The following is a 17,088-nucleotide window of genomic DNA, read 5'->3' as shown; positions in this document are numbered from 1 at the left end:
AGGTCTGACGTAATTCTGATACCTTTGCCTTGGTACGTGAGAAATTTCTTTGCCCTGGACACTTTCAATACTGCATCCTTGGATCTAATATTTGCGATTTGCACTATGATGTGACGTGGCATAGTTTTGTCATGGTTGAGCTTGGGAGGGGTCCTCTCTGCCTCTTGGACACGAATGCTTGTTTCCTTTGCTAGATTAGGGAAGTTTTCAGCTACAATTTGTTCAAATATCTCTTCTAGACCTCTGTTTTTCTCCACCCCCTCGGGGATGCTGATGATTCTGACATTGGAACGTTTCATTGAGTCCGTAATCTCCCGTAACCTACATTCTTGAGAATGGATTTTTTTGAGTCCAGATTCTATTTTAGCTTTGTCTTCTACTAACCCATCCTCCAGTTCGCTGATACGTTCTTCTGCCTCATTCACCCTGGCTGTCAGAGCCTCTAGTTTTTACTATATTTGGCTCATAGAATTTTTAATTTCTGCCAGAGTCACTCTCATTTCTGCCCTTAGAGATTCTATATTCTCATTAACATTTTCATTAATACTTTTTTCAAGTCTACACATCGTCTTGACCATTGTTTCTCTGAATTCCATTTCTGATAATTTGGTTATATCCATATCCATTAGTTCTGTGGCAGAAGCCACAGGCTCATTGTCTTTTTTTGCTGGGGCAGATTTCTCCTTCTCGTCATTCTGATGAGGAGAGGTTGTGGGGTTGTCCAGAGCCCAAATTATTGACCGGGACCCAGGCAGTGCGCACTTGTTTTATAGGGATCTTAGGGATGTGGGCTTCTTGATTTTTCAGCCTGCCTTCTGGGGGAGGGGCCTGCTGCGCCAATACTCAGGCAACCCTGTGTGGGTAGAGTCTCCGTGTCCCCTGCGAGGGGGGATGGGGATGGGCACACTGTGAGCTGGTATTTCCAGGCTTTTATTCTCTGGCGGCTTTCCCTGGCGGTTTGCTATGCCTCTTCTGAGAGTCAGAGCAGCAGTGGCCAAATCTTAGCCTCTGTCTCAGAACAGAGGAATCGTGGACCATTCTCCACTGATGTTCTGGCCACTTTAACTCTGTTTCTGTTGGTGCTGCTCAACCCTGCAGCATACTGGAATGTGCACCCCACACCCGGCATCCCAGCCCTCACTTCCAGGGCCGGCGCGTCTCTGTCCTTTGTATTTCTAACACCACCAGCTGCCAGCCACCCTCGCATGCTCCGGAGCTCCCAGTCTCAGTCTGGTTCCAGTGAGCACACCAGAGCTCCATTTCAGTCTGGTCACGTGCATTCCCCGACTCACAGTCTCAGTCTGCTCTCTCATGGGTGCCGTCCGTGAGTTTGCCCGCTCCCCAGTGCAGGTGGCTACCGCCTCCCGGCGCCCAAATGCAGTGGCTTCCTCCCCCTTCCTTTTACCTTCCGATATCTGTGCGCAGTTTCATGGCTCCCCGCTTCATACCTCAATACTCAGCGCTGGAGATGTTCATTTGTAGAGATCCGGATGTATCTTCCTGCATCTCATGCTGATTCCGTGGATGTTCAGGATGGTCTGGTACTTATCCACCTCGACTCAGGGGACTGGCTGAAAAAGGGGTCCCCTACTCCTCCGCCATCTTAACTCCTCCTCCTCTGATTAGCTGTATTTTCATTGTCATTACTTTCAAAATATTTTCTGTTTTTTTATGAGTTCTTTGACCCATAAGTTTGTAGATATGTTTGCTTGATTTCAAAATATTTGGGGATTTTCAGATTTCTTTTTGTTATTAATTTCTAATTCAATTCCATCATGGTCAGGAAACATACTCCATATCATTTTGATCTTCTTACATGTATTGAAACTTGCTTTCTAGCCCAACGTATGGAATACTTTAGTGCATGTTCCATGTGTATTCAAAGAATGTTTATTCTGAAATTATTGGATATAATGTGCTATAAATGTCAGTTATGTCAAGGTGATTAATTGTGTTGTTTAAATAGTCTATATTACTGAATTTTTTGTCTACCTATTCTATAACTTTTAATGAGAGAGGAGTATCAAAGTCTTCAATTATGACTGTAAACTTGCCCAACTCTTTTGTTAATATTTTGGTTATGTTATTAGATGGTTTTATAATTGTTATGTCTTCTTGATGAATGGATCCTTTTATTATTATAAAAGATTCCTTTTTACTTTTGGCAATCTCTCTATCTTAAAGCATACACATCAACTTAATGTTTGCTTTTAATTTATATATTTGTTCCCATCCTTTTACTTTGAACATATCCAAGATCCTATATGTAAAGTCCAATGCTTGAAAAGGGGTGTGGTTTGTTTATTTTTAAATCCAGTCTAACAATCTATCTTTTTATTGGACTGTTTAGTTCATTTATATTTTCTGGTATTACTAATATGATTTAATTAAGTCTAGTATTTTACTATTTGTTTTCCATTTGTCCCATCTGACCCTTTGTGCCTTCTTTAGATTGAATTTTTATTTTTGCTTTATTCCATTTCATCTGTCAGTTTTTGGATATGCTTTGTAATAGTTTTTAGTTCTTGATCTATGTATTTTATTATACATTGTTTACTTAATAAAGTCTGCCTTGAATTAATATTTTATGTCAATGTATAGTGCAAGAACAATACAAAATATTTTATCATGTTCTCACCCAGCCTTTGTGTTGCTATTGTTATATATTTAATTTCTACCTATGTTACAAGCTCTTCAATGCATGCTATTCTTTTTTCTCTAAATGGTTAGAGTCTTTTGAAATTATTTTTAAAATATTATAATTGCCCACTTATATTTTTGAATTGATTTTTTATTATTCAATTTCAGATATGAGCCCTTTTATTTCAATCCTTATTTTAGACATGAAAATATTAAACAATGAGAATAAGTAACTTACCCAAAGTCTCATAACTAAAGGATAACAGAAGCGACTTTTGATCCCAAGAAATTTAACTCTAGAGCTCACAACTTGACCAGTAGTAGGTTATCCACCATTACTGCATTTGGAACAAGCTTCAAGGTTGTAGTTTGCAAAGACCTTTTCTATAGCCTCGGATGGTGCCCTAGAAATCCATTCACATAATCAGGTTGCTAGAAATTTTACTAAAGTAAAATATTTTCACATGAAAAGAGAAAGCCCCCAAAATGGTACATTTCAAGACTTGGCAAATCTGGATTTCTTCCTGAATCCATGTAAAATAATCTGAACTTCATTTGATAGAGAATGTAAGCCAGTGAAGGATTTTAAGGTAGAGAGGGGCTAGATATATTTTAGGGTTTAGAGAGATCACTGCTTTCAACAGGAGAGCATCTGAGAATATGATTTCCAGTTTAATGTTGATTGAACATATTTGTAGGGAGGCTGCCCTTCAGGTTGAGAGCAAGGTTGCTGATTAAATAATTTGATTAAACTTTTGTCCCTTTAGTAGTTTGGAGAGACAAATTTGGGTCACATTTAAAAGCCAATCAAGTAACATATATCAGTTGGGGTTCTAACAAGAGAGCTTTTGCTGCAATTGATAACTTATATGAGAGATATAAAAATAAGCTAGGTTTTATCTTTGTTTTGTTACTAATGAGGATTATTTAGTATATAAAAAGCCAGTATAGAGTAAGATGTTAAAAATTCCCAACGTGTAAAGTTTTCTACTCTAAAGATTAAAATAGACTGATTGGCATGATGGGCTGATATTCACGGGTCAGGAAAGAGATATATAGAAGACGAAGCATAAGTAGGCAAAATGGAAAAGAATTAGACTAGATTTTCTCACAGGAAATATAATGAATTCTATAATCACCTAAAGATATAGACTTATTTATTCATTCTCAAATATTTATTTAGCATAAGCTGTATGCCAGGCTCTCTCTTAGGTATTAGGGATAGAGAATGACCAAAACTGAGCCTCTGGCCTCATAGAACTTACACTAAAACCAGAAGTGAATAGATCAATAATTTCATGCCAAGCATAGCATTAAGTGCCACAAAAAGAGATAAAGCAAGGTAAGGGGATAAAAAGTGATGTGACTTTTATTTTAAATAGAATTGTCAGGGAAAGTATCCCTAAGGAGGTAACAGTTCAGGAAAAACCTCAATGAAAATAGGAAATGGAACATGCAAATATCTGGGGGAAAGTGTTTCTGGCAAAGGAAATAGCAAGTACAAGCCCTTGAGATGGGAAGGTGTTTAATGTAGTTAAAAACAGAAAGCAGCTCTGTGTAGCTCTAGCTAAGTGAGCAAAAGGGTAGAACAGTGAGAAGTAATAACAGAAAGGCAGTTAGAGGTCAGATTCCATAGGTTTTGTAGGCCAAGGTGTGATCTTTAGATTTCAAATAAGTGAGATGTTAAAACATTGGAAGGTTTTGAGTTTAGGAGTGGCATAATTTAGCTTACATTATAAAAATTCACTCTGCCTGCTGCTGTGTGGAGACAGATTAAGTGGGAATGGGGATGGGAAGAAGGTGGAAGTCTGTTGCAGCTGTTGATGCAAGAGAAAATAGTGGCTTGGACTGGGGTATCACTAGTGATTGTAGTGAAAAGTGATCATACACAATTTGGAAGGCAGAGTCAAAGAAAAATTTTACCTTGAAATCTTTTTGTATAGATTAAAATAATAGCAGTGATAACTACAGTTGATTCAACATCTATTACATACAAGACACATTACTTATATTACATCACGCCACTTCGTCCAACAACTCTGGTATAGGCACTATTGACATGAGAATGCAGTTAGCAAACTGGGAAACAGAGGAATCAGTTGACTTAGCCACTGTCTACATCTAGTAAGCAGAAGTGGGATTTGAATCCACTTCTATCTGACTCAAGATATCCCACCTCTGAGATTGAAAAAGCTACAGAAATCATAGTTCAATGGCTGTGAACCTATCAGAATGGATAATTTAACAGAAAGCTAGTAATTGTAGGAAACATGCAATGTTTGAGGTTAAATCTTGGCTTAATAAAGTTTACATTAGTAAGGTAATAAGATACCTTTAATAAGGTAACATACCTAAGTATATATGATTATCTAAAAATTTTCACATCTTTTAAACCCTGAAAAGATAAATGATACAATTGATTAAAAAATCAGTATATTTAAAAACACAGAGACTTGAAAATTTACCCTGAAAAGATAATCAGATATGCTCACACATATTTTTCTTAAAAATGTCCAATCCAGTATGTACAATAAAGCATCTGAATGTTTAATCAAAGAAGAGATATTACATTTGTTTTGTATAATGAAAAATAAATCATACCTGGGAAATTGGGCTTCCAACATTTTTTCCTCTATTTTAAAAATTGTGGTAGGGCCTCCTGGGTGTTGCTATTGGTTAAGCATCTAACTCTTGGTTTTGGCTCAGGTCTTGATCTCAGGGTGATGAGATCCAGCCCTGCATTGGGCTCCATGCTCGGCATGGAGTCTGCTTGAGATTCTCTCTCCTTCTTCCTCTGCCCCTCCCACTCATGCTTTCTCTCTCTAAAATAAACAAATAAATCTTTAAAAAAATAAAAATAAAAATGTGGTAAAATATATACTATTCATTATCTTAAACATTTGGAAGTGTACATTTCAGTAACATTAAATATATTCACAATGTGTACAACCATCATTTCTATCTATATCCAAAACTTTTTCACTGTCTTCAACATAAACTCTGAACCCATTAAACAATAACTCCCCCCAATTTCACCCTCCTTTCAGCCTCCGGTAACCTTTACTTTCTGTCTCTATGAATTTGCCTGTTTCAGGCACAAAATATAAGTGAAATGATACAATATTTGTCCGTCTGTGTCTGGCTTAGCATAATGTTAGCATAATGTTTTCAAGATCCATTCATGTTGTAGTATATATCAAAATTTTGTTCCTTTTTATGGCTGAATAATGGCCCATCATATGCAAATACCACAGTTTTGTTTATCCTAACATTATTTGATGAACACTTGGGTTGTTTTTGGTTATTGGGAGTAATGATGCTATGAACACCAGTATACAAACATCTGTTGAAGTCCCTGCTTTCAATTCTTTTGGATATGTACCAAGGAATAGAATTTCTGGGTCATATGGTAGTCTCTATGCTTAACTTTTTAAGGAACCGGCAAACTGTTTCCCATAGTAGATGCACCATTTTACATTCCCGTCAGCAATTCTTCATATCCTCACTAACATATTTTATTTTCCATTTTCTTTATTATAACCATTCTGATAAGTGAGAAGTGGTAGCTCCTGCTTTTGATTTGCATTTCTCTAAGACTAGTGATATTAAGCATGTTTTCATGTTCTTATTGGCCATTTGCATATTATCTTTGAAGAAATGTCTATTTGAGTCCTTTCCTTATTTTTGAATTGAGTTCTTTTTTTATTATTATAGTTAAATTGTAGTAGTTCTTTTTTATTCTGCATATGAGTCCCTTATCAGATATATGATTTACAAATACATTCTCTTATTTTATAGCTTGTTGTTTTTGCTTTCTTGTTAGTGTACTTTGATGATACTTTCTTAATTTTGATGAAGTACAATTTATCTATTTTTTCTTTTGTTGCCTGTACTTTTGGTGTCATATCTATAAAATAGTTGTCAATCCAATGGCATAAAGATTTTTCCCCAATGTTTTCTCCTAAGAGTTTTATAGTTTTAGCTCTTAAGTTTAGGTCTTTGATCCCATCTTGAGTTAATTTTGTGCATAGTGTAAGTTAATTTTGTGCGCTTCATTCTTTTGCATGTGGGTATCCAGGTTTCTCAGACCATTTGTTGAAAAGATTGTCCTTTTACCCATTGAATGGTCATTTTCAACTTTTGTTGAAAATCAATTAACCATGTATGTGAGAATTTATTTCTGGGTTCTCCATTCTAGTTCATTGGTTTATATGTCTATCCTTATGCCAGTACCATACTGTTTTAATTACTGTAGCATTGTAGTAAATTTTGGAGTTAGGAAGTGTGAATCCTCCAACTTTATTCCTCTTTTTCATAATTGTTTTGGCTATTTAGGGCCCCTTGCAATCCAAAATGAATTTGAAAATTGATTTTTCCATTTTTGTGGGAAAAGGATACTGAAATTTTGATAGGGATGGCATTGAACCTGTATATCACTTTGGATAGTATCAACATCTTAACAATATTAAGTCTTTTAATCCATGAACATAGGTGCCTTTTTATTTAGTTTTCTTCAATTTCTTTCAGCAATGTTTTGTAGTTTTTAGTGTACAGACCTCTCACTTCCTCAGTAAGATTTATTGTAAGCACTTAATTCTTTTAGATATTGTTTTAAATGGAATGGATTTCTTAACTTCTTTTTTGGATTGTTCATTGCTAATGTATAGAAACATAACTGATTTTTGTGTGTGCAACTTTGCTAACTTTGTTTATGAGCTCTAATAGTGTTCTTGTGGATTCTTTGGTTATATATATATATATAGAGAGAGAGAGAGAGAGAGAGAGGATCATATCATCTATCAATAGAGATAGTTTACATCTTCTTTTCTAATTTTGGAAATTTTCCTCCTAATATTTTATTTTAATTCCAGTATCATTAACATAGTGTTATTATTTTCAGATGTACAATATAGTGATACAACAATTCCATATATCATCCAGGGCTTATCATGACAAGTGCTCTTAATATTTTAAAGCAATAAATAGATGTCAAGAATAACATAACTGCAAAAAAATCCAAAAAACAAAAAACAAAAACCCACCATAACAATTGTGAACACCGAAAGGTAACACTGGCTCTGATTCTGCAGTATAAGAGAATAAAGAATCTTATTTATATCTTTATACATTTATTTTATTTTTTAAAAAAGATTTTATTTATTTATTTGACAGTGAGAGAGAGCGCACAAGCAGGGGAAGCAGCAGAGAGAGAGGGAGAAGCAGGCTCCCCACTGAGCAAGGAACCCTATGCAGGGCTCAATCCCAGGACCCTGGGAGGCAGATGCTTAACTGACTGAGCCACCCAGGTGCCCCTATCTTTCTACATTAAAAAAATTTTTTTCAATGAAATCTTATTTCTTAGAAAAAAATAAAAGAAAAAATGAGATGCTTACCAGAAAGGGCAATGATAGGTAGATATTACTAAGACAATGAGACTAGGCTACACAAGTTCGCTCTAATGAAGAGGTTAGTGTTACCAACATTTATTTTCACCCACCAACAGTTATATAAATACATGGGAAGTCCCTGGGCCTGAACTGGCTGGATTTGTTGAGTCAAAAGTTGTGATCTCTCTGAAGACTTTCCTACACACCTCCCTCCACAGTCCAGACCATTCTATATCCAACATTGTTTGATACGAACTTGCAAGTTAACATGCCAGTTTGGGATGCTCTTTGTACATTCTCATTATGGCTTTTATTTTTCTCATTGTTTTGCAGCTAGGACACCATTTGAAATGAACAACCAAACAGATGTCACTGAATTCATCTTCTTGGGATTTTCCAACCACCCCAAACTACAGGGTTTGTTTTTCCTGGTTTTCTTGATCATTTACCTGACAACACTCCTGGGGAACATGTTCATAATGACAGCCACTAGAATCAGTCTTGCTCTCCACACTCCAATGTATTATTTCCTCAGCAACTTGAGTTTCTTGGACATCTGCTATACATCCACCACCATCCCGGTCATGCTGGTGAACTTCTTCCGGGAGAAGAAGACCATCTCATATGAAGGCTGCCTTTCCCAGATTTTCTTCCTTGTGACATGCGCTGGCACTGAGGGTGTCTTATTGGCTGCTATGGCTTATGACCGCTATGTAGCCATTTGCCACCCTCTTCAATATCCAGTCCTCATGAGTGTGAAGGTCTGTGTTTTTTTGGTGAGTGGGTCCTGGCTGTGTGGGCTGGTGAATTCTGTGACACACACAGTGCTGGCAGCCACACTCACTCTCTGTGGGCCCAACCAAATCAGCCACTTTCTTTGTGATATTCCACTGCTCCTGAAGCTGTCCTGCTCAGATACCTCTCTCAATGATTCCATGCTCCATGTGGCCAGTGCCACCATTGGCCTGAGCCCCTGCCTGTTTACTGGAGTGTCCTACATACTCATCATCTCTGCCATTCTTAGGATTCCCTCTGCTCAGGGTAGGAGCAAGGCCTTCTCTACCTGTGCATCTCACCTTACTGTGGTAGTGATTTTCTTTGGAACAGCCAATTTCAATTATGACAGAACCAACATAGGCTACAACCTGGACATGGACATCCTGGTTTCTGTGTTCTTCTGTGTCATAACCCCTATGTTCAACCCTATCATATACAGCCTGAGAAACAAGGAGGTCAAGGGTGCCCTGAGGAAGCTAGCTAGGGAATGTGGGTTCTATAATAAGATCAGCAATTAGATTAACTTTTAATTTTGGAAAACTTCTTACATAATAAAAACATGAGACTTCTAGCTACAATTATAATAGTGCTCTCTATATAGGATCTTCTGACAACTGTAATGCTCCATCCCACCACACCTGTGCCAAACATTTCACACACTGTGATCTCAAATTTCCTGTGTTCTCCAATCCACTGATATCTGAGAACATTTTCATAATCCACCACCCCCACAAAAAAATATCCAGGACCCACATATTAAAAAAAATCATCCCCCATATTTGCCCAATTTAGTAGCAATAGACAACAACTAATCTGTTGTATGTAACTATGGATACACCTATTCTGAATGTTTCATATAAATAAAATCATATAATATGTACCTTGTGTGTCTGGCCTTTTTCACTTGGGGTGTTTTCAAGGCCCATCCATATTGTAGTATGTATTGGTACTTCATTCCCTCTTATTACTGAATGACTTCCATTTTATGTATAGGCCACATTTTACTTATCCATTCATCACTTGATAGACATTTTGTTTGTTTCCACATTTTGGCTGTTATGAATAATGCTGCTATGAACATTTATGTACCAGTTTTTAGTGAACATATATTGTTATTTATATAGAGTTTATACCTAGGAGTGGTATTGCTGGATCTTATGATAACTCTATGTTCACCATTCTAAAGAACTGCCAAGTTGTTTTCAAAAGAGTGGCACCATTTTACATTACTAAGAGTGAAGATTCTACTTTCTCTACTCCTCACTAACATGTTATTATATGTTCTTTTTAGTATACCCATCCTAGTGTGTGTGAAGTACTATATTAATGTGATTTTGATTTCTATTTCCCTGGTGGATAATGATTCTAAGGTCCTTAATAAGCACCGCTTCTGTACTTCTCCTTCACATACGGAAAAATTCATGTTGCTAAGGGAGTGTTTGAACTTTAGACACTTAAATCTTAACACCATCTAATGTTTTTATCCTAATTTTGGTGAAGTAAAATACTACAAGATTTTCAACCATACAATCTTTTTCCAAACTATGACCTACAGAGCTGTTTGATGGCTCTGCTTTTTTCTTCTTTAGAACTCTATATCAACAATGTCATCATCAGGTTAGAGTACTGACAGAACCAGAAATCTGGGGACATGAAGACATAAGGATGTTGGTGAGGAAAAAAGGAAGCACCATATGCAGGTGAGCAGCCCTAACTAGGAGAGGCTTACTGCCAAAAGAGTAGGTTGTTAGTATTATAGCTCCAATACACATGCACTGGCAGAGGATACAATATGGAGGAGTCCAAGTCTGAGAGTGAAACTCCCCATGCTGCGTGGAATCCAACCAAATAAGCTCACACCCACATTTACCTCTCTTCTTCCTGATGGTAATGAGGAGAAGCCAATCTCATAGGCTTCTGCCACCTCCAGCTTCCAAATAGAAATCTAGTACTGAACTTTACTCATCAATGTCCCCAAAGAGAAAGGAAACTGAACTCCTCATTGCATGCTGGGAAAAGATGTTTGCCGCAACTTTAATGAGTCCAAGAGAGAATTAATTGTTCACCACTTCTATACTTTCTATTCAAGATGTTGCCCTTGAGTTGTGTTTGCACTCTAAGGAATCCCCGAACAGCTGCTTAGAGATTACATGGGTATTCTCAGAAGACTGGTCCACAGGCATTAATAAAAGTACATTCTAGAAAAATGAATTCATTGAGAGATCAAAGAATTTTTGACTCCTGCATTAAGCAATGAATATGCTCAAGGCATCTCCTGGAATGACATGTCCTCCTCATGCGGCATGGCAGTCGGCAGTCTGTTTTACCAAAGAGTATCCTTTCCATTCCAGGAACTAGAGTAGAGAGCAGCAAGCCCTGATAACAAAGCCAGAAAGGTTTTCTTTCTTTCTTTTATTTTTTTAAAGATTTATTTATTTATTTGACAGAGAGAGAGAGAGCAAGTGGGACAAAGGGCAGGAGAGGGAGAGGGGAAGCAGACTCCATGCCGAGCACAGAGCCTGACCCAGGGCTCAATCCCACAACCCTGAGATCAGGACCCAGCTGGAACCCAGAGTAGGGTGTTCCACGGACTGAACCACACAGGCGCCCCCTGGAAGGTATTCTGTGAGAGTCAATGGTAAGTAGTTTATTTACCATCACAAATGAGAAAACTGCCCCGTGTCAGGATATATCTACCTCTTAAGAGTATATTACAAAATATTGTGCATATTTTCATTATCATTTTGATGGCATTTATGTAATGACATTTTAAATATTTTTTTCCATTTGTATGTCAATTTCTACAATAGTACTTATATAAACAACCAGAATAGAATTACTTTAGCAATTATCTACTCCAAAACCTGAGGGGTGCCTGAATTCCTTCATGAAATAAAGTGATTAAAATTTTTGTTTATAGTAAATAATACAGAATGCAATGTGTTAGTCCTCTATTTTTCAAAAACAGGACATAAAGGAATAATTTTCAGGGAGAAAGCATAGGGACATTTTTTATAAGATAATTGATATTAGGCACACACAAAGTATTTGTTTAAATTAATATTATTAAATTTGCATAACACTTGTATTTGGAAACATTTATTCACTGGATGGACATTTTTTTAAAAGATTTTTATTCATTTATTTGAGAGAAAGAGAGTATGAGTGGAGGGAGGGGCAGAGGAGGATGGAGAGGGAGAATCTCAAGCAGACTCCCTGCTGAGCTTGGAGCCCGGTGTAGGGCTTGATCCCAGGACTGTGACCTGAGCCAAAACCCAGAGTCTGTCACTTAACCCACTGAACCACCCAGGCACCCCCCACTAGCTGGACATTCTTATCTTCATGTTGCAACTAACTGATGTTTGGGAGGCATACTGCAAGCAATTTATTAACTATAATAAAGCCTGAAGTTTGTGAATGATTTCTTTCCCCCATAGTCCCTATGTTAGAAATCTCATAGATTCAGGGTTATTCCTATATAATTTCATTCTCAGTCATTTGCCTTTGAGAGGATTTATTAACTGGGAAAGGAAGAAGCAGAATTGCTGCTGTCTGTTTGGAAACAGCCAATGCCTCCACAAGGTTTCCACTGGAACCACTGCTCTTATGGGAAAGGAGGATATCAAGATCAGCACAGGCCAAGGGGTCATGATGCCACATTTCTGTCCCTGCAGGCTGTTATTTTTCTCAGACAGCTGGACCTAAATGTCCTCCCAAGTTTAGCTGAAATGTACCCTCTCAACCCCTTCTTTCTCAGTGGACCTGACTAAAGTGCTGGATTTTGTATTTTTCTTGTTCTACTGACTTCAGTCTGGGTTGTTATGAGCAGACTTTATGCCTCAAGGTTTGGTTCCCCATTCAGCTTAATAGGCAGGGGAATCAGATGCCATTGGGGTATCAGGCTTCATGATGGCAGGATCAAGGACCTGATGTGTCCCTCCTGGAGAGGTAATTGGTGAAGGCCAGCCCTTTTCTATTCTGACAATCATATTCATAAAAAGAAACTCAAATTTTAACAATGGCTTTATATTGTCCATGGGATAGGCTAGGGTAAGAATATGATTTCCTATGAGACCTGTATAGGGCCACCTTCTTCTCAAACCTAAGACTAAATACAGTGGTTAAGAGATGCTGATCTATACCATGTTTGAGGCAGAACTGAGGCTGAGAAATCCTAGCCTGATGAACACAACAAGCTCTCATGTTAGGACCACCCAGGGAGAGGGACAATTGGTGGGAAAGTAGTCAATAATTTGACTCTTTTTATATGCAGAATTCTAAGAAATTGGTTTGAATGGTGTTAATGTTAACTTTCGGTTTTTTGGTTTCTTTAATGTTGATTTGGCTGAATTCTCAGGAAATTCAAAAGATATAGATATTTTTCCCTCTTTGGTTTTCTGTCTTTTCATTCCATTGAATGTTCTCTGTAGACCACGAGTTGAAAAGATAATGGCCTTCAGAATCAAATAGACCTGAGTTAAACTCCAGGCTTGCTTAAGTAGCTGTGCAACCTTAAGTATCAGTTTTCTCACCTACAAATCCTACTAAATACTTTCTATATAGGATTGTTGTGATCATATGTACAAATATCCAGCCCAGTACATCCTGGTACACTCATAAACAAGAGCTAATATTATATTTGGGGCTGTTGTTACAATCATAGGGCTTCTAGACAAGGCTATGCAGGGATGGAAAGGAAGCTGGGATTGTTTGTTACACTGGCTCCCTTTATTTGGTCGTCATGTATGCCGTTAAACAAAGGACTGGAATGTCACACACCACACTGTTAATAGTGGTGCTGAGCAGAGTGCTTTATGAAGGTGAAGATACTTCATTTCCTTTTCATGTACTTTTGACTTAAGTAAAATTTTTCAGAGAACGTGCACTACTTTTGACATAAAAATCTCATACATTTTTCATTAAAAAATGTAATAACAATACTCTGTACATTTCCTTGCAATTTCTTACATATCTATAATTGTTTCAAAATAAAAACTTTGAAATCTTTAAATAAGATAAATAACATAAAATAAGGCAATTTGTATATTATGTGTATATATAACACAACATTGGAGCCAAGGAGCCTTTCAGTCATGTAAAATGTATACCATCTTAGAAGATGTTCATAAATGGTAGAAGGGGATGTCCTTGGGATAGGCTAATATTAAGGAGTACATTGATATATTGGGTCTGATACAGCCACATGAAGTATGAAATTTTCATGGTCTTACTCATGCCATATTTTCAGATGTATAATGACATTGGTAGAACAATAAAATCTCAGGGCTGAAAGGAACTATTGAAACAACTTGAATGATCTTCACTTAAGACCTGAATCAATCCTCTCTGCAGGAGATATAACAACGTAGCCTTCACTTGAACATCTCCACTGATGAAATCTCATTACTATTTCTATTATAAAATGCTTGCTGATGTAGTCTAAGTTCAGTTTGTGAAATGAGAAGTTGGAAGGTTAAAAACAAAGAAATAATACATGTAACACTTTTTACTTACATTTACACATCTCAATTAAGTGGAAAGGTGAAGAAATTTCAATTCAGAATGCCAAGAGGATTAACAAGAAATGCTTGGAATGAAGAGAGTAAGAGAGTTGTGAGCAGCTATCTGAATCATATATTAGTGTGGGGAGGGTGGGTTATTCGGTGGTCACAACTGAGACTTTGGGATAACATTTTGAAGCCTCAGTTCTTTCATCTGCAAAATGGGGTTAATAATATTTAACTTTAAATTTACTTTGAGAATTTATGGGGGTGATCCACAAAGAGTGCTTGACACATACCATGTACTCATCAAGAATTAAATAAAAGGCATAGTTGTGGAATTTATAGTATGTACAAAGGATAGAAAAACACAGTACCCCACTTTGAAGTGCCCTTGACTGGCTAATCACAAATTTGGTAGAAAGGTTTCCCAAACTGAGCTGGCGACAAGAACAAAAGCATCTTTCCACCATCACTATAGGCTGTTTGAGGGAGAGCCCTCACAGGTGAATTAGTCTGGGTCTTTGCTTTGAAAATATGACACAAAAGCCTAAATCATGTTGTATGAAAAACATCTATAGGTTTACTCTTCCTGTTTTTAAAGGGATGTGTGATTTGGGACAAATGTGAGAAGGAAAAAACTTGGAGTAATTCAGGAGAAAAGAACCAACTCCAAGCATCTAACCTCCACACCTTTGCTTCTCTGTTTTCACTACCCCAAATGCCCATTCCTTTAGGGTCCAGAGCAATGCCATGTCTTTATTTTTTTTTCCTTTGAAACTTAAATTTTATTTCAGCATGAGTTTTATACCTTGGGCATATAAAATCAATAAATTGGATAGATTTTTTAATATTAAAATATATAGTTGCCAGAGAAGTTTTTTTAAGTTTTTTAATAAAAAATTTTTATTATGTTATGTTAGTCACCATACAGTACATCCCAAGTTTTTGATGTAAAGTTCCATGATTCATTACTTGCGTATAACACCCAGTGCACCATGCAATACGTACCCTCCTTAATACCCATCACCAGCCTACCCAATCCCCCACCCCCCTCCCCTCTGAAGCCCTCAGTTTGTTTCCCAGAGTCCATAGTCTCTCATGGTTCATTCCCCCTTCTTTTTACCCCCCCTTCCTTCTTCCCTTTCTTCTCCTACCGATCTTCCTACTTATGTTCCATAAATGAGTGAAACCGTACGATAATTGTCTTTCTCTGCTTGACTTATTTCACTTAGCATTATCTCCTCCAGTCCCGTCGATGTTGCTGCAAATGTTGTGAAATCGGTCCATGTATACAATGGAATAGTTTTTTAAGTTTTTATTTTAATTTCAGTTAGTTAACATAGTGTTATATTAGTTTCAGTTTTTAAGTAAACTTTTCATCTCTACTCTCATAGACGTTCTTAATGACCCTTCTTTATTTATCGAACATTTATACACTATAGGCCAGCCCCAGACTAGTTTTTAGCACAGAATTGAAAAGCCCAGAACATGATCTCAGGGAACCCATATTCAAAATGGGATGAGGAGAGGTGCCTGGGTGGCTCAGTTGGTTAAGAGTCTGCCTTTGGCTCATGTCATGATCTGGGGTTCGTGGGATCGAGCCCTGCATTGGGCTCCCTGATTAGTGGGGGGTCTACTTCTCCCCCTCCCATGCTTGTGCTTGCTCTCTCTCTCTCTCTCTTAAATAAACAAACAAACAAATAAATAAATAAAATCGTTTTAAAAATGGAATGAGGGGATTGGATCAAATAATGAGTGCCCTATTCCTAGAGCTGCTCAAAAAGAGGTTGTATGACCAAAGATGAGTTTTAAAAAAATTACCGTTTTAAAAGTAAACAAACTGTTATAAAGATTTCTGCCTCATACTACCGTTTATCTGCCCATTAGATTATAAGTTTGGGGAGGACAGGAATTTTATCCCTTTGGATTTCTTCATAATACCCAGCCTAGGGCTATAATAGACCTTGTGGAGGAACTAAATTGGTTTGAATTGAAAACTACTCACTACCAATTGAAAACTACCCACTTCCAAGACTGTTGGAAGATATTGAAAGAAAGTGAGAATTTCACAGCTTGAAGAATTTTATAGCTGGAAGGCTCCTTCATACCAAAAAAGGTAGAAATTTGTCTTCCCTTCTCCCTTTGCATTAGGAGAAGCACAGGTGAGGTATAAAGAGCCAAAAAAAAGATGGTTAATGCTGGAATGAATTTTTGAGACAAGATGTAGACTTTTCCTTGGTAAATTTTTAAAGAAAAGACTTTTAACCTACTGGTTAGAGGTTAAAGCAGCTCTTATTATCAGGTGGGAATAGCCTAGACCCTTGGCACTAAAGCTTGGTCCTTCGGTCAGTAGCCTGAGCATCACCCAGGACCTTCTTGGAAATGCAGGTGATTCACATGTGCATTAAAGTTGGGGAAGCCCTGGTCTACACAATGACCTCTGATGATTTCATCTGTTCCCAGGCACCTGTATTACAGGGAACCGTACAGTAGGAATCTGGACCAGGTGAAAATAGCTCATGTAATCCATAGCATGAATTAACTTTGCCACAAGCATGTGAAATCATTGGATTTTCTTTTAGATAAATTTTCCCATTTGATGATATTTTCTGTGTGTGTATTTTAAGTAGATCACAATTTACATGAAAATTAGATTTAAAAATTTCATCATTGCTTTGTGTTTTGAAATAAAATATGAACAGATGTTCCCTTTATGTGCTGTAAGGGTTTTCACAATCACACCAGTTACCCTGATTTGGTTTTTCCCCCTTTTTGTTTCC

General features: G+C 37.2%; 1 protein-coding gene across 1 annotated transcript; it reads left to right on the top strand.

Moving 5' to 3' along the window:
- The first annotated feature begins 8,250 nt into the window (after positions 1-8,250).
- On the top strand, positions 8,251-9,322 carry LOC103678420 (olfactory receptor 1052-like). Its single transcript, XM_008707767.2, has one exon. It carries the CDS (start codon positions 8,309-8,311, stop codon positions 9,320-9,322), a length of 1,014 nt encoding a protein of 337 aa, XP_008705989.2. The 5' UTR covers positions 8,251-8,308.
- The last annotated feature ends 7,766 nt before the right edge of the window (positions 9,323-17,088 follow it).

Source organism: Ursus maritimus, unplaced genomic scaffold (genome assembly GCF_017311325.1).
Source record: "Ursus maritimus isolate PB19 unplaced genomic scaffold, ASM1731132v1 scaffold_12, whole genome shotgun sequence".
In the NCBI taxonomy this organism is placed as follows: domain Eukaryota; kingdom Metazoa; phylum Chordata; class Mammalia; order Carnivora; family Ursidae; genus Ursus; species Ursus maritimus.
The sequence above is the reverse complement of the archived record's forward strand: the minus strand, read 5'-3'. Positions and strand labels throughout refer to the sequence as shown.